The 26,394-nt window shown below is 45.6% G+C and overlaps 1 protein-coding gene across 1 annotated transcript in view; it reads right to left on the bottom strand.

The window, feature by feature from the left end:
• Positions 1–26,394, bottom strand: part of T265_04844 (hypothetical protein) — a gene marked incomplete at both ends in the record, with an annotated part of 53,585 nt that overhangs the window by 19,357 nt on the left and 7,834 nt on the right. Inside the window, 8 exons of the mRNA XM_009169690.1 lie at positions 1,605–1,694; positions 5,930–6,124; positions 8,995–9,206; positions 11,941–12,075; positions 18,582–18,778; positions 22,087–22,470; positions 22,508–22,834; positions 23,243–23,622. Coding sequence (XP_009167954.1) covers positions 1,605–1,694; positions 5,930–6,124; positions 8,995–9,206; positions 11,941–12,075; positions 18,582–18,778; positions 22,087–22,470; positions 22,508–22,834; positions 23,243–23,622 — 1,920 coding nt within the window. The remainder of the gene's footprint in view (positions 1–1,604; positions 1,695–5,929; positions 6,125–8,994; positions 9,207–11,940; positions 12,076–18,581; positions 18,779–22,086; positions 22,471–22,507; positions 22,835–23,242; positions 23,623–26,394) is intronic.

Below are 26,394 nucleotides of genomic sequence, written 5' to 3'. Positions count from 1 at the left end.
TTGTTGCTGCTGTTTAGTTGGTTGAAAGAAATGTTAAAGGTCGGATATCCCGCAAAATTGTGAATGAGTTTTGGAGTTTTGACTACAGGACAAACATGACTGATTGTTGTGCTTCAACGGAAGGATAGATACGATGTGGTCCGCAAAGTGGGAATAGCCGCTGCTCCCGTCAGGTATTGATTAGAGTAATGAAACTAAGCCTGAAAGGACGTGCAGTTAGGCCACTGAGGCAAAACAGAGTAAGGAGGTCCTTTAACTGTGACGTCGGTGATGTATCTGGCGGTATGGTAGTTACAGAGAGCAAAAAAACAGATAGTATATCTGTGATCGATTCCTATCTAGTCACAGATGATACTGTGTCGTGGCAAGCAAGAAGCAGCCTTTTGTAATGAGGGTGAATTTCTAGACGTGAGCCATGTATGTGAGCAATGTTTCTGCTCATCGAAAAAGAAGGATGGAACTGGAAAGAAGACAAAACGAAAAGAGAGATATTATGAAATGAGGACGATTGAGTGAATGCAAGAGCGTCACTGCTTTCATGATTTAGCCACATCGGCTACCGCGTGGGTGAGAACTCAATTCCCCAGAATGATAGACTCCAAAGAGACCATTTCGTGAGACGGGGTCAGTTGGCTTCAGAAATGTCTCGCATACAGGCCTTCCGGGCAGCCAGACCCACACGAAGTATGACTCAGTGTCGAACGCCGTAAGCCACAGGGAGGTCATGCTGTTCTTTATATCGCTTTTGAGTCGCCAATAAAAGCGAGTGTTTAGTTGGCAGTTTCACCGCAGAATACACCATTGTGGGTGTGGAGTGATTCAGACCGTGATTAGGGGTGCTGGAACTGCTTTTTAAGACTAAAGGGTAACCGATGCCTTTTTCCAACCCAATCCTGACAGTAAATTGATAGGGAGAAGAAAGGCCAAACAGGCCTCTCTGACCCTTGCACTCAGATTACCGAAAAGGCCCGATCCTATTGGGTATATTAGGTAATCAGCCCAACGGCTGGGCTACAAAGCCTAGCTTATAGTAGCGTGTTCGGTTAAAGTTGAAGTGGAACCTTAAAATTTGATAGTGTGCATTCTGACACCGGTGGTTGGGTGAGCTCGGTTGTCCGATACATTTCGCATTTTCATAGGGTCCGAATTAAGCAGCTAGGTATCAGCTGTTCACCCTTAGTCAATGAGGCTTTTACCAGGAAGTGATTCGACTCCCGAGAGAGTAGACAGTGTAGGCAAATCGTCTACAATCATTTCGACTACGAAGTCGAACAGAAATTGCCAAAGACAGCCTTGCCTGATTCTTGAAGATTTTTTTTGCTCGGACGATGTTGAGTCTTCGTTGAATGATACTTGCGAGAGTTTTTCTATAGAGGAAAATGTCGGTAGCTCAGGTAGCGTAGATGGTGGTCGTTGGTGTGTTTGCTGAGCTGGGCAATTTGATTGCAAACGTTTCATCATCAATCGAGGTGACATCATCAGTGCATTATTTGGGAGCGTAGTTGCGCGTAGCGGTGGCTTAGTTGTTGTGCAATGGGCTGATACAGAACGCAGCAGTTCGAATGGAAAAACCATTTTCCATTTCTTGGGTTCCTCTGACTCACCATATGTCGCGGTTGTCTTTGAAGCGCCGAGTCAGTCGCTTTTTGGTGGATCTTTGTGCAGAATCACACGGTCGCTCTGATGATTTTTTTCTGGAACAGACCATATGTCGCGGTTGTCTTTGAAGCGCCGAGTCAGTCGCTTTTTGGTGGACCTTTGTGCAGAATCACACGGTCGCTTTGATGATTTTTTTCATGGAACAGACAGAGCACTTGAAAATCCACTGAAATCTATGTTGTGTTCATTTTCCACCCGGTTTTTGTGTTGGAGCAGTTTGGTAATTTCTTTCATTGACGGTCCTTGTGCACACGCATTCTGATTTGACCAGCTGACTTTCTCTTCACTGTCGGGACGAGCTAGTAAAGAGCATGGTTCGTACCATTGTTACAAAAAGAACGACAGTCCTGAACAAATGACCGTCATCGATAGCTGATTATAACGTGACTTATCCGCAAGCGGCTCGGGAGATGACGGATAACAAGGTGTGTTCCTGTTTTGCTAAAAGTAGGTGTTTGCAATGAAAAGACCACAGTCTATGAACAATTGAAAGAATCGACCACCAAGGTCCGCTCGTGGAGCAAAGACATCAAATTTACCATCCATGTGACATTCCCTGTAGTGCCATTGGAGTGCTCATATTCACAGCTCGAACTATGACACGTGTGCTTTTGGCCTGGCGTGGAAGATTCGAAAGCTCGCAATAGAACCCGTCTGTCGGAATCCGTACTACAGTTTTTTGGAACATACGTGGGTTACACGGCTTCGTCCACTTTTATCGGATTTTGATGACCTCAACCGGTCAAACAGAGCACAGCCTGCTGTTTACGGAAATCCAGTCTGACAGGATGTCCTCGGCCTTTGAGCGCAGGACGTAGCCTGTGTCATGGGCAACACGACATCATCGGATACCCGAACAGTAAAACAGATGCAGTTGAAGAACACCATAAAAAGTGAACTCGGATGTCTCTTGTTAACACTAATAGGATTTACAAATAAGTACGTTTCGCCATAAAGCGTCAACATTTTAAACATCAATCGCTGTGCTGGGGGTCTTGTAGGCGTATTTATGTTATAATTCACACGTCAGTTTTCCAGGAAGGTAAAGAAGAGAGAGTGAGGAAATTCTGTTCATTGACAGACAGTGAACGCATGTAATACTGCTGTGTAGAACAGATAACTTGGCATACACTAAGAATACCTGCTGTTTCTGCGCTCCGAACTAGGGGTGGAAAAGCGCAGCATGTAGGGGCTATGATACCGGTGAGAAGCATTCGAAAGAGAAGATAAAACCACCCGTTTGGCCAGTTTCGAGGGGGCAACTTATGCCCAGGCTGGCCAGACTGAAGGGATTTGGACCAGAGAAGCAACCTTGAGCTTTAATTCAAGTCTCACCCCAGTGAAAGCCTTTAGCTAAACAGTCATAAGGTGGCGGAAGTAGGGATTTCCTCGGAGCCAGCAACACAGGAGTCTGCTCCAAATGACAGTGAGGGGGGATGGTTTAGCTGGAGGACGCGAGCAGTAAGGTAAGGAAGCCCAACTCCGGATCCTGCTGAGCACAGCGGATGTGTCCAAAGCCAGATCAATAAGATGTGAGCCTTCCCCGACCGCATTGGACGGTTTGTCGATGGCCAGTTGCTGAGTGGTCAAAATATGCGGTTTTAAGACCAATCATTTCAAACCTGTCCTTCCAAGGGTAGAATGCAACATCAGTGTCTCAAAAAATATGTCAGCCTGATCACCGGAATGAAAGAACTTGCTGCCCTTGTATTCAGATCACAGAGGACATTGCGATTTCATCCCCAAACTACCTTGTAATACGAGTGCTCGCTGGTATTTGTCTGGCAGCTCTCGTTTGGTCTTGCGAGCATAGCTGAAACCTGGGGAACGGAGTTCTAGCTAGTGTAGTCATTGAGACCACTACAGCACTGCAGCCTGACCATAATATTAAGGTAGCAGTATTTTGCCAGGAACGATGAAAAACAGAAGAGCCATAGTCACGACGATGAGGCCAGGAAGTGATCGTCTTGCAGCCCAGCTAACATAGCCCCGAAGATCCGGTATATTAGATAATATGACTTGTCACTATAACCCAACGATTATTATTTGGAGGGAGAAGATGCACGTCACAAACAGCAGTGATAACTTTGCCGGGGACCAGGTTCACCGCCACGCTGTCGTCCCAGAGATCAGATGGTCGAAGCTGAAAAGTGGACTTCATATTGAGCAATGAAGCCAGTGATGTGGCTCAATAGTGACTACATGAAGATATAGAAACTCTAGGAGGCCCCGTTTCACACTCAACAGAAGTGACAGCCGCTCAACAGTGAAAATATTATAAATCCATTGTCTGAAAGTAGGCTGCATAGTCCTGATGAGTCCTTATAAGCACGCGATAAATGGTCACCTGAGTCGATTCACATTTCCAGCGCTTGTCCGAGCTGTTTGCTTGCATTTGGGAAAAGGAGTCTGTCCCAGACAACTGGAGTGAATCGGTGATAATGCCCGTTTTCAAAAAAGGGGGCGCGTAGTGAGTGTGGTAACCACAGGGGGGTCAGCTTGACCCCAGTTGTAACGAGATTGTTGGCGTCAATTGTGCTTCGTCGCCTTACGGTGGCTCGTGAGATACTGACCTGAGAGCATCAAGCGAAATTCCGGCGTGGTAGGGGTTGTGTTGACCAAAACTTCACAATGCGTCAGGGGCTAGAAAAACCTCATGCGAAAAAACGACCCATAATTTTAGTATTCCTGGATTTCCGAGGCACATTCGACTCGGTTGATCGGTCTGTTCTTCTTGAGACGCTTGCCCACCAAGGAATACCCCGGAAGTTTGTAAACATAATACGTTCTTTGTATTCTCNGTTAGTACTAAGTCCCTTCTCTGTCCACCTTTATTCTTTTCTTCACAATAAAGCTTTCAAATAAATCATGGTTGTACGGCAGTGAAGAATCGGTGTTGAACGCTGATGTCATGCTGTCGATGATGATGATGATTCACATTTCCGAAATGGCCACCCACTGAACAGCAAAGCAATGATATTGTTCACTTACAAACAACGATAAGTGTCCGATTACACAATCGGAGCCGTTTTCTATTAAATCTCGCTCTAGAGGATCAAATAGTCATATTCTTATGTGAATGAAAGTACTCCGGCAAGAGCAGAGACGAAAAGGAAATATAGGGTATGTAGCATATCTTCAACAGCCCTACTGTGTCGTACGAAGCAATCCACCTCGCCAGTTGTCCACTTAATACGCTGAAGTCGCAGGTACACTGCACGGACTTTGGGAATCTAAGCAACAGACAAGTATATTTAGCACGGGGCGAGATCGTTCAAGTGCTTAGAGCGCAAATTTACTGACCGGAAGGTCCGTGGCTCGAACTAGACCTCTTCCTCTTGACTTCTCCTGTCTAGACTTACGCAACCTGGCAGTACCCTAGCCCTCGTGCTTCTCCCGGGTGGCATGGCAGTTAGGCACCGGAAGGGTGTTACAACTGAACGATTTTTTCCTATATAGCACCGAAAACATCATGGAAATCGCATAACCAACAGACAAGACGATAGCGTTAAGGGGATACACATAAGAAGACGAAATGGACTTCAGCTAATGAACCGTGGACCCCATGCGTGGACCACTTACTACCACTACTGTCTCTGCTACGATAAACCCTTTCAATATGTCGAATTCATGGCAAATGACCCGTCAATAATCTACTTCTGTGGTCCTTGTTAGTCACCTAGAAATGAATATTCATACATACGCCTGAGGAAACCCACCAATCAGCAAACGTAATCAAATCGTGAGTTGTTCAGCAGGCAACGATCGATAAATGTCTACGTACAATAACGGTAATGTCTCAGCTCAGTTCTCCATCATCGCGTTCCAAGCTAGCGTTTTCGACAAAATAATCACCAAAGGTGCACTCTTCGTAAACGCCTAAAACTAGGTCATCATATGAGGCAACAACACTACCTATACGCGCCATGGGCAACCAGCACTTGGCGGATACTGAATCACTATTGGCTGTTGTATCCACACTTGCGGCCCATCAGAACTCGCCTTGATGATGAATCGGCAATCGGCCCGGTATTCTGACCGATCTCCTGTGGGTTAGGCTTTCTTGGCCCTAACAGCGCCTTACTGCGAGTGATAAAACGGTTTGAGTGCGGATTTACGCCTAACAGTTACCGAAAAAAGCTCAGTCGCGAATAAAGGACAGTGAAAGTCGACAAAAGTCCAGTAGTAGCGCAACGTACAGAAGTACTCAATCGACCATATCGCTTGAAATGTTCCACTATGGAATGCAACACCTGCCTAACGGACTTACCGGATAGCCGGAGCCGACATCAAGGTGATCAACAACAGACGAAGCTGAGTAAGCGGATGGCTTGGTTTGACAATGAACACGTGTTTGAGGAAGAATGAATTCAACTCAGCCAGCTGCCATACAATGATAAGTTGGCTCAGCAGGAAACTGCGCAAGACCGAGGAGTCCCGATGGAGCCAGCGCGTATAAGTCCAGCTGCATACGGACATAAAAGGGGGCTAGTCAGTGAGTGCATACTAGCAGTTTGCAGGAGAATTTAGAAGCGATATACAAACAGATTTCCATTATATCTCTCAAAGTTACAAAGTCTGTTTAGCATTGCCTGTAACCCACTGCGATTTATAGTTCCCTGATCCAATCATCCGACGCTGTAATTTGCTTACCAAGGTGTCCCGGATGTTGGTCAAGTCGAAACTCCAAACTGATTGGGTTTTCGACAAGCGAATGTTCTGGAAAAACGATGGTGATTTATGTTTTCTCTAGACAACGTACAGGCCGCTAACTGAATAAACTGCCGCCGCTTTAGGACAGTGGGATTATCCCCATTTAAGAAAGAGCTCTTTACACGAGAGCGCGATTTCCTTCGGTTTGGACTTTCTTGCTGCTCAAAACGTTCTGGATCGTTCTGGAGAGCACGATCAATCAAAAGAGAGTTAATGCAACTATTCTACACAAGGGTTAGTGCTTTCATCTAGGTTATCTAAACATAACTACTAGCATTTGAGTAGAACATGAAAGTCAACCGGATGAGGATAACAACAGTTCCAGGACCAGCAATAGGGAGCATGCAACAAAACCACCAGATGAAGAGAATAGTCGCCACTGAGTTAGTGTCATCGAGCGCGCCAAAACAACAGCGACCGGGACTGAATTCCACTTGGAAACGAGCTGCACCACTAATACAAGTATTATTATGGTCGATTCGACTACCCGGCCGTGCTAAACCAGCCAATATCAAAGCATCGGTCGATCCTGGTTTATTTGCAGAAAGAGCGTTAACACCTCGCACGAAATTTAAAAATATTACTACGTTAGTAGCAACGTAACAGTGCACAGGAGCACCTAATTTTTATATCGACTGTTTTCCTTTTAATCGGATCGGCCGATCATTCATGAAATAACCAACCGATTTACATCTGATTGTTTGACTGCACCTGTTTGAGCAGCAGATGACGTGCACTCGTTTGGTAGGGCGAGACGGCTTAAATGGTTAGAGCGCGAACTTGCCAACCGGAAAGTCCGTGGTTCGAACCCGACCTCAGCATCTCGACTTGCCCTGTCTACGCTTGGACAAGCTGGTAGTATCCCAGTCCTCGTGCTTCCTTCGGGTGACATGGCAGCTAGGCACTAGAAGGCTGGACGACTACCCCACTAGGCTCGTTTGGTGGATGATCGTTTTAAGGTTTCCTCACCGTTGTCCGGGGTTAGTTTTGGGTGACATCGCAAAACTCCTTTTCAATGGTCTGGGTTCGATTCCCCACATGAGCGCCATCTTGAGCTGTTGTACCCATGTTGTTTCATCCACAAAGACTTGAATTATAAGCAAACTACAGCGACTGATATACTTATTAGCATCAATTCAATATTTTTATAAGCCTACTACTAAACGTACAGAGCAGATTACGGCCGGTTATGGGTATTTACCCCTGACGACATCACACAACTGCAGTGGAATATCACCCAGCTCATTCATATCACAGATAGACACCGATTCGGGTCGAAACGAGTAAATGCAAATCCATCCACTCAGTTGTGAATAACCGACATACCTGGTCATTTTTGAGATCGTCCGAAGTACACATGGTGCAAACGGAATCGCACAGTCCTTGGATAGAACCCAAAACCTCCAACCTCTCACCTAGTGGGCAAGTACTGTGCCAAATGAACTCCCGAAAGTAGAGACTAAGTGAGCCTCCCTCACACCGCTCTCCGATAGGCGAGAGGTTGCGGGTTCGAGTTTCGTCCGAAGACTCTGCATTTTCATTTGCAGTGTGTATTTCAACCCAGCTTCAAGATTTACAAAAGCCACCTCCTCGATATCGATCCGATTATTAGTTAGGATAGGAAAATCACACCTTCTACATAGCCTAGCTCAACCAGGTATGCAGCAAGTGCACACTTAATTTGGCCAGGATCAATCCAGGTACGATCAGAAGTGTAAAGGTGAATCAGCTAATAATAATAATAATAATAATAATAATAATAATAATAATAATAATAATAATCGTTCAACTGTAGCACCCTTTCACTGCCTAAATGCCGTGCAACCTAAGGGAGCACGAGGGCGGGGATACTACCGGGTTACCCAAACCTAGTCAGGAGGAGCTGAAAGGCATGGACTTTCCGGTCAGTAAATTCGCGCTCTAACCACTGAGCTATCTCAGTCGGTACCGTCAACCGACCAAGCTAAAATCGAGTTTCACTGGAATTCTACCGTTTTTTTTTTCAGGAAGAGTGTGGGTCTAAGCGGTGCTCACTGTCTATCTGAACTGGGTTAGCTCGAAGCAGCAGAATTATCAGATATGATTGTCCTCACCACTACATGATACGAAACACAGGTCGGTCAGTCAAGCCAGAAGTCTAATGTGGTCCGCTGAGAAACCATTAATCGTCCCTGAACACAATGATGTATATCAAATGGTATTTGCATGAAACGGTTTCTCATGGTTTCTCATGCAAGCGGCTCTCTCAATAGTGAGAAAAATACCGGGTCGGAAAGAGAGTTTGTGTGAAGAAATCCGGCAAATGGGAATCACGATAGCCAGTTAGAGTCACGTGACCAGTGCCAATCACACCTGATTGGTGGCCATGAATGGGGGTTGAGCTACTATTTTCAGTTACCTTAGAAAGTAACGATAAACGCTATGCAGTTCACAACCAAACTGGTGTGTCGACTGAAACTAATAAAATTCTTAACAGCTAACCACTTGGCTAACTGAATGATCACAGCTCATGGCTTACTTGAGGTTGAACAGGTAAAATTTCAGGATAGGTAGGTGTGGTATCCATGTCGATACCGTTAAACAAGTCCCAAACATACGCGCAACATATGAACCTGACAGTACCTGCCAGGTGTGAACTGGAGCACCGCTCGTTTCAGCTTGCCACGTGCGCCCCGGATATCTCGAATGGAGTCCCACCGATAATCCCGTATCTCAAGCCAACGACACAGGAGCATGCCTACCTCAATTCCCAATCCATTACAGATTAGGACATCCAATAACAGGCTGTCCCACCAACACTCGTTGAAGTTGGGTAGAATGTGAGAGAAGGCAATCTGACAACAGGGAGGAAATAGAAGAGCGCATAAACGAGTACAGCAAATCCGACGGAATTGGTGCCAGATAAGACGGTCAACTGCAGTCGAGAAGCATGGAACGAGTGAGGAGCGGGACTATAAGTCCACATGATCCATCAACCCAGTCGATGAGTAGACAATATAATGAGACACATCCCGGGATCAAACGTAGTAGCACCGGAGTAGCCAATTCAGCCTCACTTGTTACTCTTACGAAAAAATTATCGATGTTTTCTCCCCACTGCGTCTACGGATTAAGATAGACGTACTGGAACTGGGAGTACATGTCCATCCTGGCTACTGGACGGATAACTAGTCGAAGTTTATACGCGGTGAGTAACAGAAACGTGAAAAAACCGGCTGACTGAAGTCTTTTTCACAAACTACTGCTAGGTATATGATTGTTAGGGTTCTTCGAAGCATACTAGGTACTTTGTGTTGGAATCAACAATAAAGCTTACGTTGACCTTATCCAATTCAGTGAATGACTGTTGTGACCTTGTTGGGCCGGACAACGCATATCTTCAATGCATGACACACCAAGTATAATATGCGCTTGAATCGACCGGTTTGAGCTAGACCACTGTGTGCTTTCTCATAGCGCAGCCCAACTACATTTCTCTGTTTAGCTCAAACAGCAACAAGACAAACAAACGGACGATTGCTCAGATCACGCAAAAGGAAGCATGACACCCTTCCCCTAGGTAAGATGGACTGGTTAAATGACTCTTCAGTGACATAGCGGATAAACTATGACGAGGAAGGGGGTGGGAGGGATTAAAAAGTCCGCTTTCCAAGATAGGGTTCACGTGATCCCCCTGTGTTTGACCGGAGACATTATAGGACAGGTTTGCTAACTGATATTAGCGACGTTCGTGTTGCTAGTTTTTGTCCGTGAATGTTTGTGTGAATCTAAGTGTTTTGGAGTGGTGGTTTCAGNNNNTTTACCGTACCTGTGCTCAGTATTTTATCCATTATGTTGGGCCGCAGTTTTTCAGTACATTTCTGATGTATTTCGATGCACGTACTACGGTAAACGACCTTAAGGAAAGACCCATAAAGTATGAGGCATTTTCCAGACAGAAGTTGTAACCAAGGCGTTTGTTCATGGGATTGTGTGTTCGATACTCAAGTAAGTGGGCAAAGTGTCATCCTACTTAAGGCTGTTGTTTTTAGTGATGGAAATTCGTGATCACTCTTTTCGTAATACTTGTGAACATGCGAACCACATGGTCAGATGATGATGGTGGTGGTGAATGGCTCCGATACCGTAACCCATCTGGATTGGTTGACACGGATGGCACTCAGAACTTGGTCCATTGTTCTAATACGACTTAATGTCATGCATTCAGTCATATTCTTCTTTTATCTGTTGTGTCGATCATTTAGCCACCCTACTTCAACGGAAGTCCGCAGGCTTAATTTTGCGCTATCCAATGGCAATGGTCCATACAGTACTGTCCATCTTTTTGAGGGAAATAATCTCACTTTGAGAATAGATTTTTGAGTAATTTAAAACTTTGTCTCGACCAATCCAAGCTGAAACGAACTCAACAACCGAATGCCTGCAGGGTAACAAATAGTCAAGGAACAATGCTGTCACAACCGAGTCAGAAAGATCAAAGGGTGATAAAGCATGGCGGCGCTATAATTATTTCGTTTCCATTTTTGGCTCTTCTTATGCCAAAGTACCGGAAATCGCCCAGTTACAAACTCTAATTAAACGGAACGTATACGCTTGGTCTGTTCTTGGACTGGATCGCAAAACTCACTCCACACAGCTTCTGCGAGAACATGATGCTAGTGAAACATTTTCCAGGCCATGGACAACTACGAAAAGTGAACAGAGTGTAGCTAACTCAGCTCTAGTAAAAGCATAACAACCTTGAGAAAACTCAGTTCCTATGCCAGGGATGACATTGTGCTGTGAAGAGTCTAGTACGTGTCTCGTAAGGCCACGAACAGCCACATGAATCATGCAGGTTGATGGTGAGCATAGAGCCATCACCTTGGCAGCTGCCTTACAGTGATCAGGTTACAAGGTCAGGTGGTCGCGAGTACACTACCAGTGTTGAGTAAATCTGCAAGCAATCACTATGCTGCACAAAGACAAGAATGAGCTTTAGCAGGCAGCCAAGTGACTTGATTGCCTGCTAGCTTCATAATAATTGGGATCACTTTTAGCGGAGTGGACACGTGGGGAATTTCTAATGAAGAAAGAAACGGGACGAAGGGGACTTAGGGTTAGCCTACAATAAACATCCGAGGTGCCTATGCCTCCAACTCATTTGGATAATCTGGATAGAAACGGACCGCACAAACGCCACTGGTATAAGTTATCCGCCATGTCGTTGATTATCCCCAGTCAAGCACAGGGAGGGTCATGTGAAGCTAATCACGGAAGGCAAACAACACCAACGGTGCCAAAACTCCTCGTAACACCTTCGTAACTCTCCTACTGAGACGCGGGTGAGCAAGAAAACGTTGAAAAACATTTCGCTTTACCACAGCAGCATACCAGAAAACATCGAGACACGAACACACTCAGCACGTCACGACCAATTACTTTTTAGGAAAAAAGCACTGAAACAAGAGGGCATTTAAATCGGTAATCCATGTTTGGGGACTAATTCCACTGTCCTGCAAAGTGCATGTGTTTCATGGATAGTGTACAAAGGAAACAACACCAAATAGACAGCCATGTATCACTCACCTCAGTGATTTCCCAGTTGATGGATAACGTCCATGCGATCATTCGATGTCGGAGCAAGATAGTCTTGACAACCCAGCCGGCAAAGTGTGCCAGGGCGAATATGTCCATGTGAGAATAGACACGTTCAAAAGTAACCTACGAGTAAATACCGGATAGGCGGAAAGATGAAGAGTGATAAATCTTGGGCGAGCGAAACTCAGGCAACGGTGTCTTACCAGTTTGACAGCTGCATATGAGGTGCGCTTGACGCAGTCAGATAAAGCGAACAGGTGATAAGAACGATACAGCACAAGGCTCAATCTCACAGTCCGTGAGCGTACCATGACTTTTTACGACCCTACAGGCCCTCTATATCACAAAATGCAAAACGAACGGCCAGGAAGAATAAGGTTACCGGACCTAGAATGGTAAATGCCATGTGTTCTAAGATCATTGGAGCTGGGGGGGAGGGCTCATGCTCATCTTTGAACAAACTGCGTCGATTCCAAACCAATAGGCAGACGCGAGTCACATGACTGAAGGAACGTAAAGAGGCGTTCGACAGATGAGCTGGCCAACCAAACTAAGTGCAAATAGTTGAACCTTGGAAAACGCTCGATCAACCCATTAGGCCACCGTGACATTGAACACTTAACTTGTCCGTGTAATGTACTCGTACTCCTATAACAAGCTTGGACCGTAAGCAACCGTTAAGTAATGGGAGTTTATGACAACCACTTAACACAGTCGTCGGATAATCATCAAACGTGGATTTTTGATCCACAAACGGAGTGAAACAGATGCCCAAATGGTGTGAAACCATGTCACCGAGATTCGATGGTTCGCCACTTCCAAATAGGAGGCACACCGAACGACTGAAATTTCAAATCGAACCTGTTTTTTCACGGGTGGACAAGCTTCCAGAAAAATTCATGAGCTTATTTGAACAAAACCGCAACCTAACTGGATGGCTGCTATCGATAGCTGAGGACAGGGTACAACCCGTTTCAGAACAAATAGCATTCCCTTCAGTAATCTTAATACCGGAAACTGCAAGGTAGACGATGCATGAATTGATGTAATGGTGTGAAGCAGGAAAAGGTAGTATGATACTGGTGTGATTCGCTTTCCTGGAGGGAACTCTTGCAACCCTCCGTAGGCTTGTCTGGAAAGACTTCAAACCGTGACTGTTAACCCTCGATAATGTTGTTTGTGGTGTCAATTTCTATCCAGCTAGTTTGAGTGAGAATAAACGCGACCCAAAGTGCCTGCAATAACACCAACGCCTTTTTCTGTAAACTTTTTCTTTCCCCTCAATTTTCAAGAGTAATTTTCTCTGACGGCAAAGCATAGGAACCAGTAACGAAGTTTTCTTGGTAACCTACTGAAAGCAAACAATGCGCGGAGGCTAGGTCCGAAAGCCCACGTGTTGACCGACCAACGAGAAGTCCAAACCAAGGAGTAAATCGACCAGGGAAGCAAACAAATTTCCCCAAGTTTCGAAAAGTCGAGGAAAAGGCGTTCTTCAAAGTGCTGATACGGACTAACAGGACGAAACATGGCACAGTACATGGAATTCAAATGTACGTCAGTGAACAGTAGCATCACACAATGGGCGGAACAAAACAAACGTACAGCCGGCGAGAAACCATGTTGGTTGGAGGTAGAAGGTTTGTTTTCTGTCAAAGCCGATGATTCACTCAAGAATGACGGCAGACAAATGTAAACAATGCAGCAGCATGTTAGTGATACTGGTGTTGTTTGGCAGCCGTGAAAGACTCTTCATGGGTGGGTAAATTTGTACCCTATTCGGAAACGACAGTAGATATGAGAAACACTGGATGTCCTTCCCGACTTCATTCTTTAGAACGCATGCGCGGAAACCCTCTGCGGGCAGACCAGTAAGGACAAACTACGGACGTGCTAGGAAATTCCGGTGAAAATACAGAGAAAAACGACATCTACTCTAGAGCTCCTACGTTAGTGCACCTCTGCAGCTTCTTTTCTGAGCGCACTGTCGTGTGGGCGTAATTAGGACCGTCACTATGATGATACGACTAACCAAAATAAGTTGTTTCACTATGTTTGACAATTCCACGAGGAAACTCTGCCCCGGAAATATGGCGTCATTAGGTCCTACGACGAGTCCCCTTTCGTGTTGTCCAATAAAGAGCTCTTTAGAAGTTGGGATCCGGTGGATTTCGAAGATTTCAACAAATTTCGTCAAGATGGCACACGAAAGCAACAATTAATTAGTTACCTTGTTCTACCCAGTGAAGAGGACATGAGAGCCGATGGCTTTGCAATGGTCAGACTGGCATGTTCTCGTGACAATTGTCAGAAAACCAGAGGTGATCGGTATCATTAAAAGCATTATAAATGTGGATAAACCGTTCAGCTTGCAGAGGATTGAACTGGTGATTGGAAAAGATTGCATCGCGATGAACAACGCAAATCATAATTAGATTGTGTTGTGACAAGAACGCCAGTCATCACTGACTCCCGGTGGTGAGCAATCAGGTAATCTGATACCTCTCTGAGAGAACCTCGATGACGGAACCTTCAAAATTTAGGCAGCCGCCGTCAGCTCCCATCAGTTCAAGTATTTTCAACTGGATCTCGCTGTTCCCTCCTAGTGATCGCAGCTGATATATATATATATATATATATATATATATATATATATATATATATATATATATATATATATATATATATATATATATATATATATATATATATATATATATATATATATATATATAAAGTTTAAATAGACTGATTGGACGATCATTAGCACAGTAGCGCAAAGCCGTAAATTTATGCTAAATCTGGGAAAATTTTTCTATTATCACGCGAGCTGTTGACAGTTGACTTAATCTGATGTCCGGCTTCGAAAAATCTTTTAAGCACAAAGTGCCGGACGGTAAGCGTTAGTTCGGAAGAGACGTTCGACATCTTAGTGGTTAAAGGATGAACTTAATGATCAGAGGGTCCGATGGCATCTCGACTACTCCTGACTAGGCTTGGGCAACCTATCAGTAGCTCCTTTGGGTGCCATGGCAGGTGGGTACCGATACGGTGTTGGAGAAGTTCGTTCCCACATACGTCGCCACTGAATGTGAGATGTATCGTGAAAATCGACGACCTGCGTTGCCTTCTTACAAGGACGCTTCAACAATAGGTACTCAAGAGTCCTCGTTGAACGGTTTCATATTGGACGATATTATTCTTGCACATGAGGCTGTCTCTGTGCAACACATTTAGTTGAAGAATTTCATGAACGTAAGATCCAGTTGAATTTTGGCATCTTGATTTGCAAATGAGTGATTGGCTTGGCACATGCACTATTTGGTGTTCAAGAACTGAAATACGATTAACAGAAATTCAGAGACTCGGCTCACTTGTTTAGATCCAAGAGAATGAAGCCGGTGGTGGACTATATAAGAGCTCTTACCAACGTTACGGGTGATATCATAACAATGAAGGCCCTATAATGACGGGATCGTGTCGGTTACCACTAGTCGAATTACGACCGAAAATCTATTTACTAGGGTTAGTGCTTTTTCTAGCAGTCGTTTTCACATTGCCCAGAAACATAAGAGGATCTTGACAAAAGCCACTTTGAGGTTCAAAAGTTCCACACTGCTCCAATGAGTCATGAGGATGACTTGCGAATCACAGCCTATTAGCTGGCCTCAGCTCGGTTAACTCGAAAATACTGGTAGGCAGACCATGCTCTTGAGTACACGGAACTGCCGGCGTTGGAGCGCAGTAAGGTCAATTAAACACTTTACCGAAAGTTCTAGGTTATTCAATCTTCTAACAAGTTGAGACGTACAGAATACAACGGTCACAAGCTTTTCCGCTGTCTTGTTAGGACATACTTTAGTAGAATCCCAATCCTGAGTTATTTGCAAGTCTGTTTTGGAAATTAAACAGGCGTGATGAGCGGGGTAAACCCATAGGTCTAGCGTGACCCCTTGATGCCAACCACCCATCCCCGAGTAGCCCTCCGAGTGCCATTGGACAAGCGGGTGAAACCAGACCAGAAGATAAATGTGGCAAATTAAATTGGGGGGATTAATATCCTAAAACAGTGACTATAAGGGGGACACATCGAACAGATTCCTACGTTATGAAGCATGATGTAGTCTGTTCTGAAAAACAATCCACCCCGTGTTTTGTCAGCTCCCAAACCCCAGCGTCATAGGTCTGGTACTTATCGGGTCCTTTGAGAGGATCGTAGAAAAGTTGGGAGAAGCATGTGACTGCCCTCGATTAATTAGACTTCTTATTAGATTCCAACACATGGGCCTAAGCAGGGAGCTACACTCCCGTTGTACCATGACATGCTACTCACGAGTAAGAGATGAGCTCTCAAGCAAACGCTGTGGAATCCAGGGCATCCCTCTCGTACAAGCATTCCAACAGAGTGATTTTGAAAGGGGCGTGCTGGAAGCCAGTAAGTGCCACAAAGTTGTAAGTTTTCTAGCAGAAACTGTGCCACCTTCCGGTTGGCAAGTTTTGAAGGTGATTTAAATCAGTCAACTTCAGTCAATGTCAGGTATGAACACTGTGTAACATGGAAACGAGTTGTGACCAGGCCTGAAAATGCAACCTGCTACATGCTTCGCGTTCCTCAGGTGCATCGGTCAGCTGATTCATTGTTTAATAGTTTCCGGTGGTAGCCATAGCACTGTACCGTCACAAGCATGTATGACGGTGTGACTAGTGTATATTCCGAGTAAGTCTGCATCAATCATCTGACTATTAAGTGGTTAAGACGGTACGACATCTGATGAGTCCAGTGGGTTATGAAGCAGCGGAGATTGAAACAGAGAGAAAAGGAGAGAAATGGAGACACCTATCAAGGACGAAAATCATCGGGATTGGAGAAATCCGCCACCTCCTGGGGGTGGTGGATAATAAGGGGGTGAAACTCAGCTCCCACTGTAGTAAGGACGAAAGCATCGCACTTGCTTCATGAGGAGAAGAGGAATTCGGTAGGAAAGATCGCAGACTGAGCCCTGAAGGACTAGCAGACAGTGTCAGCGTTGTTTTGATGTGGAACCAAAGTGCGTCTGGACATGGTCTTCAGTTTCAAAGACACTATTACCGGCGGGTCGCTCGAAATAAACAATCACGTCGATCGAAAGGCTGTCTAGCGGGCCGGCTACGGACCAGACAAGACAAGCAATCAGAAACAAGCATCTTCCGCTAGGCCCTCTCTGTACCATCAAATAGATTTGACCATAATTTTAGAGGCTATCACAAGCTGCCGTGTCTTCTGATGTACCGTAATTGGGGGAACAGCAAGCCAAGGAGCAGCATAGGAGTCGCGAAACGACAACAGGTTTGTGAGGTTGCTGGAAATAGCGTTAGATAGACCAAGGGACGAACGCTGAAAGGTCTCCAAAACCCTGGTGTTCGAATGGCCTGTGAAGAAAGCCTTGTCGATCTGGAGCACGCAGACGACATTGTCCTCATCTTCGAAGTTTTTGGATGAACTGACCAAAGCCATCACATCCTTTGGTATTTACTTTGCACCCACAAAGTGTAAGGTCATGCCTGTGGGCGTGCAGTCACTGGACTCGCCAGTTAAGATCCAGGGAGTGGTACTGGTAGTTGTGGAGCGCTTTACGAATTTTGGAAGTTGTATTAGTTCTGATTGTAGTGTGAGTTATGAGGTCAGTGCACGGATCTGCAATGCCTGGGTCGCGTTTGCTAATTTGAGACATCTCTGGCGTCAGAGTGGTGTATCCCTGAATCTTAACGGACGCATGTACGACTGTGAGACTTGGCCTATTCGAGCAGCGGAGTTGAGACATCTTCAGGTGTTCAACGATCGTTGTCTCAGAAACATGGCTCGCGTGGGTCGGTGTCAGCGAATACGTAATGAGGCAGTTAGAAAGCGCGTTTTCGGTTGTGCAACGGGTACTTCCATTGAAGAATGTGTCCAGCACCAAAAGCTGCGATGGTTGGGGCACGTGTTGCATATACCTAACCATCGTTTGCCGAAGAGAGCGCTGTTTTCCATGTCCAACTCAGAATGGCGGAAGCAGGCAGGCGGCCAACCCTTAATTTGGTAGATGAGCATGAAGGAGATTACGAAACCTTGGGTGCTGCCGGTTACTCGCTTTCCAGGATGCGGACCACGTGGTCACCCTTGCGCCTGGTTGGAGACACTAAAAGATATGGCTGTCAACCGATATAAGTGGCGTTCTTGTTGTCTTAGTGTGAGTGTCTGGAGGTGCAGACACCTCGGAATGATTGTAGTAAGCTAGTACTAAGTCCCTTCCCCGTCCACCTTTATTTTTTTCTTTACAATAGGGCGTTCAAATAAATTATAGTTGTACGGCGATGAAGTATCGGTGTTGAACACTGATGTCATGCTGTCGATGATTGATGACGATGATGAACGTGTTCAACTGACACGTTGATGTTGATTAGTAAACCAAAAAGGGCCGACCAGAGGATTCTAGTGTTACTACTGATAACGGTGGTATGTTCTTGGACAACTTAGGGAGCACTGCTTCTGGTAAGACAGGACAATTCAAATTTCAAGTATAATAATAATATGACTATGGACAATCCTCACGCGTATAGTTCGAACGAACGCAGGGCCATACAAGCAGCTCACACACAAAATATCAATGTACCTGGCTGCAATTGACCGCATATTCCTTGTCCAGTATGTGGGAGTGCTTCATATACTTCAGTTCCGGGTACAGCCATATGATGATTTGGCGTGCTTCTTCCAAGCGTAAGAAAACGGTTAGAACCAGAGCAAAGAAGTAGAAGAGGCTAGCACCAAAGACAACACGCCAGACAGCCGGATGCGGACGCGTGAAAGGTCCTGAAATTCAGACAAAGAAGAACGTGCAATGCAGCCAGTAATAGATGATCCCATTGCTACAGGATGACAGAAATGCCCACAGAATGTGGAGTCGTGGACGCAACAAAACTCCTCAATGAGAAACGTTTTCCACTGTTGGATACCAAATTCACTGAGAGCTGATCACTACAATGCCTATGAAACTTTAGGACACACCGTTGATTCGAAAAAACGACACTAAACATGGTGCCTCAAGATCAACTCTTACCATGGGAAACATCGTATCTCTGTTTATTCAACTGCCCGCATAAGTTGCGCCTTCATATGAAGTTATAGGTGGGCAACTTGGCAGTATCCCAGCCCACGTGCTTCCTTCGGGTAGCATGGCAGCTAGGCACCGGAAGGGTGTTACAGCTGAACGATTTTTCATAGGTGTACGAATTCATCCTACTGGTGCGAGAGGACAAAAAGCGACATAGACCACTGGATGAAATTCAAGCTCGTCTCAGGTTATTCTACTTTGTCTCTGTCTGGTAACATCGAGTAGTCGTGAGATTGCTTCCTGACACTGGAACATGCTGTGTTTACAGGACAGGTATTGACTTTGTATAAGGAAATACGCTTGAATTAAGCAGATACGAAACGGTAACTTAGTCCAAGATCTCGCAGTGTATGGTGAAGAAATGTAGTTGATCGGTGGTATGAAAAAATTGGAATTGTACCAAAATGTTGAACTGAGTACCGTACTTAAGAAGAAGAGCGTTTCAAGGTGAGATCCATTCTTACTTGGTATAGACCTGAGTTGAAGACGTAAGTAGGTAGAAAATCATATATGACTTCTATACGGTGGGTAACAAAAGAATTTTGTGCCAGTTTCCTGTCATATGACTGTGTTATGAGGACAGAAGAAGAACCGGTAGTCAACAGGCACACTTCTAGCGACCGGTCGGCTGAGGCTTAAGTGAAGCCTCCAATAAGTTGTCAAACGATCAAGTTCGTTTATGAGTAATTTCTGACAGTACAAACGTGTTGCAGATCCGAGCGCAACCGTAGGGCAGTAGGACAGTGAATTCAATTTATCAGCTATAAAACGTGTGTCATAGGCACACTGGTTCCAGGTGCTGCAGTTTGGATCAACGGAAAACGGGAGAGTGGAGTATAATATCGAGCCTTGGAGGCGAAGGCATGTTCACTTTGTTCGGAAATCGGGTACCCACGCACTGAAGGTGAGAGCTTTGATGTACGAGCTCCACGGACTGCGCGATTGGGCCATTTCCGCCAATGTCATTAACCAGTGGTTATTTAAGTCCCGGGGTCCCCATCCAGAGAGGCGGCATTCGACCACCCGACTAAGTCTACTGGTTAGTGTTTTCGTACTTCGGTGCCAAGTCATACACTGTCCACCCCTCGGTTGCTTCCACCCAGCACAGGGCTGGGGAAAAAAGCTATGTGAGTCAGAAGGCTTTCTGGTATGTACAGTACACGTCCCAACCAGCGCAACCTAAGGGGAGTGAGGGATTCATCTATCCCGAGAGTTCCTTCTTTCTGAGACTTCAGCATTACTAATCCGATGTTCCTACCAGACCTAACCGATGCTGCGAAGACAGATGATCAAACACCGACATCTTTCACATGTCCTCTGCGTGTAGGGGCCACGTCTCTGATCCATAAAACAGTATGGATCGCACCACCACTGTGTAAACTCTTCCCTTGACAAACAAACTCACGTCACGTCGGCGCCATAGGTGTCGGAGAAATAAGCTCATCTCCAGCCAGTCCACCATGACTTATACAGCTGCCCAGGTAAACAAATCGATCTATCATGTCGATTGGCTCACCTGAAAGCGTGAGGTGTGGGTTTGATCCCACCCAATCTTGTAGCAGCACCTTACACTTTGCTGATGTGAAGCGCATGCCAAACCGTGTGGCAGAGTTAGTTAGGTTATTTAAAATCGTTTGCATTTAGGAAGGGTATAAAGCAAGGAGAGCAATATCGTCTGCATACTCAATGCCTGTGAGGAAACGTCCCGGGAGCATTTCGACTCCCAAGGTTTCAGAGGCAGGCAGAGAAATTTCAAGCAGCATATCAATGACAAAGTTGAAGTGGAAAGGAGAGAGAGTATACCACTGGACGTGGTGAAATCAGGCAAAAGACTCCCGTATACTCGTACGTGCCCACAGGAGTTCACACACAGTGCCCTCATAAGGGAGAGAAATTTGGTGGGGACATGTTTGATCGCCAGACACTGCCAAAGTTTCCGACGATCGACAGAGTCGTAAGCAGCTTTCAAATCCAGAAAAACGACCAAAGTTGGACGTCTTAAGGAGTGGCGCTGTTCAAGGACTTGTCTCAAGGTAAAGATACGGTCGATGCATCCTCGACCAGAGCTGTCTGTCTATTCCAATAGTCCATCAACCCGCGCAAAATAATGCCAGAGAGCAGCTCACATGCGATGGGCACCAGGCCGATGGTTTTCACATGACGTTCTTGCTCCCTTTTTGAAAACTGGGTTGACGGTCGAGGAGCTTTATTCGGCTGGCATTGTTTTCGTTCCAAATATTTTGCCATATGGTTATCAGACTGTTCATCATGACTTCGCCACCTTCCTTGACGAGCGCGGAGTGTAGACAATCCGGGACAGGTGCCTTGTCGCGCCTCAGGATTGAAATCTCACGCTAGATTTTGGTTGCTCATGCTGGGTTGGTTCCGTACGGGATCGCTTGGTTCTTCCAGAACTTGTGTTGAAGGAGACCAGGTGACCTGTTCTTGGAAGTTCTCAGCCCATCGCTCAAGATGGTGACTGAGAGAGTGGATTGCTGTTTCGTCTTTCTCACGTATTGACTCACTGACACCAGTCCTTTTTGATTCGTTGCTCGAATCAATTGAGACAGGGCGCAGCTATTGCCTGCAGTGAAAGCTTTCTCCACACCCTGGGTCTTCGAAATCCATCAGCGTTCTCTACCATTCTTCAAGCTCCTGATTATAGGGTATTTGAGGGATCTGTGTGCGCCATCATAACCACTAGTTGCTGGTGTAGTCCTTCTGGATTATGTCAAGTGTTCATTTAGTCGAGCTACATGACTTGAACAAAAGGTTCTGAAAGTTGCGAGATTAGCTTCTTTAACGCGCCTCCATTCAACTTCTAAGCGATCTTCGTCAGTCGCATGATTGTTCGTTTTCAGTAGCTTTCTAGACAGATCAGCTCGATACTCTTCAGCTACTGAAACTTTTCGAAGTTAATGAATGGACCTGCTCTGCTTTGACACGCTTAGTGTTCACGGAAAGCGAACTGATAACTACGCTCGCACAACGACATCAAGCTGCGTACCCCCAGAAGGAAAAACAATCCTTAACTGAAGCTTTCCATTGGTAACTGATAGCCACATAATCCAAATGAGTCCACGACTGTCTTGTGGTAGGTGGCCTCCAAGTAACCTGATGTGTGCGTTTGTATGGGAGTTCGTACTGGCCAGGAGCAGACGACGATCTGCACACAACTGTAGAAGCCGCTTTCCATTATCCGTACGCTCAGCATCGACTCCAAATGGATCATCTAACTGTGCTTCTTCCGAAATTAGTCGTCCAACTTGGGCATTCATATCACCCACCAGGATTAATATATCCATCCTTCTTGCCGACCGAAGCAGTCGTGACAGATTTTGATAAAACTCGTCCTTCTCAGTCTCAGAACTGCTACCTGTTGGGGCGTATGCTGTTACAACAAACTAAAACCCACTTACCGCACTAACCGACGTTAATCTTAATCGGGTCGGACAACCGCACAGCGCAAAGGCGACTGCTTACTGGGATCCAGTCCAGTAAGACGTTTTCAGCCTCAAGGCTGAGGGCGACTACCACACCGTAGATACCACGATCGACTACATCAGGATCACCGGATGCCAGAAGAGTGAAATGTGGAACATCTGGGATCGTCCTAAACGGCTTGAGGAGCCCCACCAAAGTGGGGTCTTGTATGCGTGCTTCAAAGACAAAACATACATCGATAGGGAGGGAAAGTAAGGTTTCAGCAAGGGATGTCTGTAGCCCAATTTGACACAGAGTACAGACATTGAAGCCTGAAACATGGATCAGATCTTTTGAGGTTAGTAGGTAAACATTTTGCATTATTTTTCTGGGCGATGGTTGAGACACGAAACAGTGGCTAGGAGGTTGGAAGATGGGTTGATTGCACTGCATTGCACAATGGGTTGGAAGGGAATGATGGGAAAGACCGATGAGCGAAGAGCTGCGAGGGCAAATGATACTTCTCGGTTGCCTAAACCGAAGGAGGTTTAGTTGAGGTACCCCACCGTGAGCCTTTGACTCAAAAGCTTGACCCACGAGGCAGTGAGAGGATACAGGATTTTGTTCGAGGACCCTGCCCCTAGCCTCTGACTCAAGAGTCTGGACCGCGAGACAGTGAGTGCTAGGGTTTTTTTTGGAGGGACCTTTTCCGATGCCAATGACTCAACAGTTTGACCCACTTGGCTGTAGGGGGCCGGTCTGGCCTGAGGGCGCAGGGAGTATGGCAATACTGTCTGACTCCTGATGCGGCTGCGCACAGTAGGTGCCTTTTGAGCAGCACTGGCTCTTTGGTTTTAAGAGAATTTCCATCGTATTGAATGCGTCGACGATCACGGTCAACCGTTGGGCGATCGGTGTGGAGGGCCGACCTTTCTTAACCCGTCCTTCCTCGATGGAAGGCAGCATCGCTGCTTCCATGCTGGTCGCCTGGAGGAAACGCATTGCTGTTTTCACACTCTTATCGAAGAGAGAGGACTTTACCTCCAGACCGTCTCGTAATACGATTACTCGCAGTACGGGGACTCGCTGTTCTTCGTCGGGCTGGTCCCCGTCGGCCTTCCTGGCATGGTTGAACCTTTGGTTACTTAGTTCCATGATCATTGCAGCACAGAAGCCCAACCGCCACAACAACGTAACATTTTGGGTCAGAAGAGTAGGATAGTGCGTACATCAAACTGTTCAAATGTCACGCTCCACGGAACACAAATCAATACACACCTTATTAAACTAGTTTCAGTTGAAAACAAAATAAGGAATAAGATATGAACGTAAAAGTATACCACGCAGAAGTGAACCCATGATGCAAAACAAGATTGGCCACTGTCCAATGAGTAAAGAGCGTTGAACAGAAGCAAAGAAATCCAATTACCAATATCGCGTGAGGCGGATACATAGATTAGTTCGCGGAATCGACAAAACAACCATGTTCGTCCCTTAACCTATGAAGTAGGCAATCCCAAAGAAACAACCTCCAGCGGTTTCTTGTGAGGGATGAGTATTATGAACCGTACCGACGGCGATAATTTGGTTGTACAGCGCTGCTCTCCTAAAGCAACTCTTGTTACAATGGCCATTGTTCTAATAAAACAATTTGCGAAGGACTTCCAGATAAGTGAAAATTCACAGTATGAAAAACCACTGGCCCTATCCTTCCAGTGATCGGATCATGTTTTTATTTTAAAGGCAGCTCCTGGCATACGAGGACGTTCGCTGATATGCTTTTCTTTCTAAATCTAGCGTCAAATCCACTGCGGAAAGTAAACTGACGCCGTGAAAAAAAAACAGAACAAAAGACTGAAATCTCGCTTGGCATCACTCCGAGACCTGCGCTTCAAGGCCATCAGGGTCAGTGTGGCGAGATGGCTCAGTGGTTAGAGCAAGAATTTACTGACCGGAAGGTCCGTGGTTCGAAACCAACCTCAACTTCCCGCGTTTAGGCTTGGGCAACCTGACAGTATCCAAGCTCTCATACTTCCTTCTGGTGGCATGGCAGTCAGGCTCTGAAAGGGTGTTATAGCTAAACGACTGTATAGAGACCATAATAACTGGCGACGTGAACCCAATATAAACACAAACATGTCAGTTTCGACTGGGGATTTGAAAGAAATTCTCCAACAGAAACAAACTCAGTTCGAACAATCTCTTACTCAAGCTACTACTCTTCAGACATCAGGTTCATCTCAAAGTAGCATTTTATTGTCCTTTTCCGACTTAATCGCAGTATCTGTTACCAAATTTTTCTACAAACCCGCACCTGGCCTCACGTTCAATTCATGCATGGTACAGCCTTTGGAAAGATAATTTCCAAAATGAGTTTACCGACAAAGATTATACGTGGAAATCCCGCCTCTTAGGCCGAAAACTTGGAACCCTTGAACACGACCGGTTCACGAACTTTATTCCCCCCAAATAGCCAAAGGATTTAAACTTCACACGATTGCCTCCATTTGACCTATCGCGATGTGGTCGATTGCGTCAACCGGGTGAGAAATTATATTTGCAGTCACCTACACAGTCTTCAAATATTCGCGCACAATTACTTCCAAAGGTTAAGCATGAGGACGTTACTGAGAAAGTATTCACCACCGAACGCCAGTGTTTGCGTAAACACGATACCGTATTTGCTCAGCATACGTCACGACCTACTAATTCTAGTGCCGTCATAGCATTAGAAAGAACCACTGTTAGATCGTGTTGGTCCTGTGGTGAGTGACACTATGCACATTTTTGTCCATTCAAAAAGCACCAGCGCCAAACGTGTCATCAGTGGGGAAGAAAGTCTCTAACGCACCCAAAAGAGGGTCAACATTTCAGTCAAAAAGTAGTCAAACAAGAAATGTCCGCAGCCCAGCTTTGTGTGTGCGACATTTCAAGTTGAATTTGAGTCATCAACAAAATTTCAATCCATCTGCAGCTTGACAAAGCTTCAGATAGTATGTTGACCTCACATCCCAGTTGGGAGTTGGTAGGAAAACCTGTTGTGCCATTCGGGCCCAAAATATTGTTCAGCTATAGCTTCTTTTCTGTGCCTAACTGTCATGCCACCGGAAGGAAGATGGGATACTGTCAGGTTATCCAAGCCTAGACATGGGCAGTCGAGATACGGAGGTCAGGCTCAAACCACGGGCTTTCCGGTCAGTAAATTCGCGCTCCAACCACTGAGCCATTTCGCCCATCGGGCCCAAAGTGTATCTGCTGATACCTACTACTGAAAGACAAAAAAGTATGTAATGTACTCTTCAACAATTTGTATTTCTCAGGAACGTGTTTCTTCACTGTCCTAATTTGAACATTCTTAGACTTGACTGGATTGAGAAACTTTATCTTTTCAATGTACCTTTATCACCTGTGTGCAGTGTTTTGAAATCTTCAGTCTACTCAGACACTGCATAATACTTCAATAACAATTAAGACAAAATTTGACGATGTCTCCCAAGATGGCCTAAGATGCCGTATGAAAACCAAGCCAAGCCTCAAGCCCCAACCCGGTGCCACACCACTTTTAAGACCGGAGTGTCCCGTACCAGTTGCCACAGTTGCGACCGCGAATAACAATCATCATCATCAACATCATCAACGACAGCATGACATCAGTGCTCAACACCAATGCTTCACTGCCGTACAGCTATGATTTATTTGAAAGCCTTATTATAAAGAAAAGAATAAAGGTGGATGGGGGAGGGACTTAGTGCTAGCTTAACACAATCATTCCGAGGTGCCTACACCTCCAGACATTCACTCAGGCAATCTGGACAGAAACTGACAACAAGAACGCCACTGACATCGGTTGGCAGCCATATCTTGTAGTGTCTCCAACCAGGCACAGTGAGGA

Source organism: Opisthorchis viverrini (assembly GCF_000715545.1).
Source record: "Opisthorchis viverrini unplaced genomic scaffold opera_v5_85, whole genome shotgun sequence".
Classification (NCBI taxonomy): Eukaryota; Metazoa; Platyhelminthes; class Trematoda; order Opisthorchiida; family Opisthorchiidae; genus Opisthorchis; species Opisthorchis viverrini.
The sequence above is the reverse complement of the archived record's forward strand: the minus strand, read 5'-3'. Positions and strand labels throughout refer to the sequence as shown.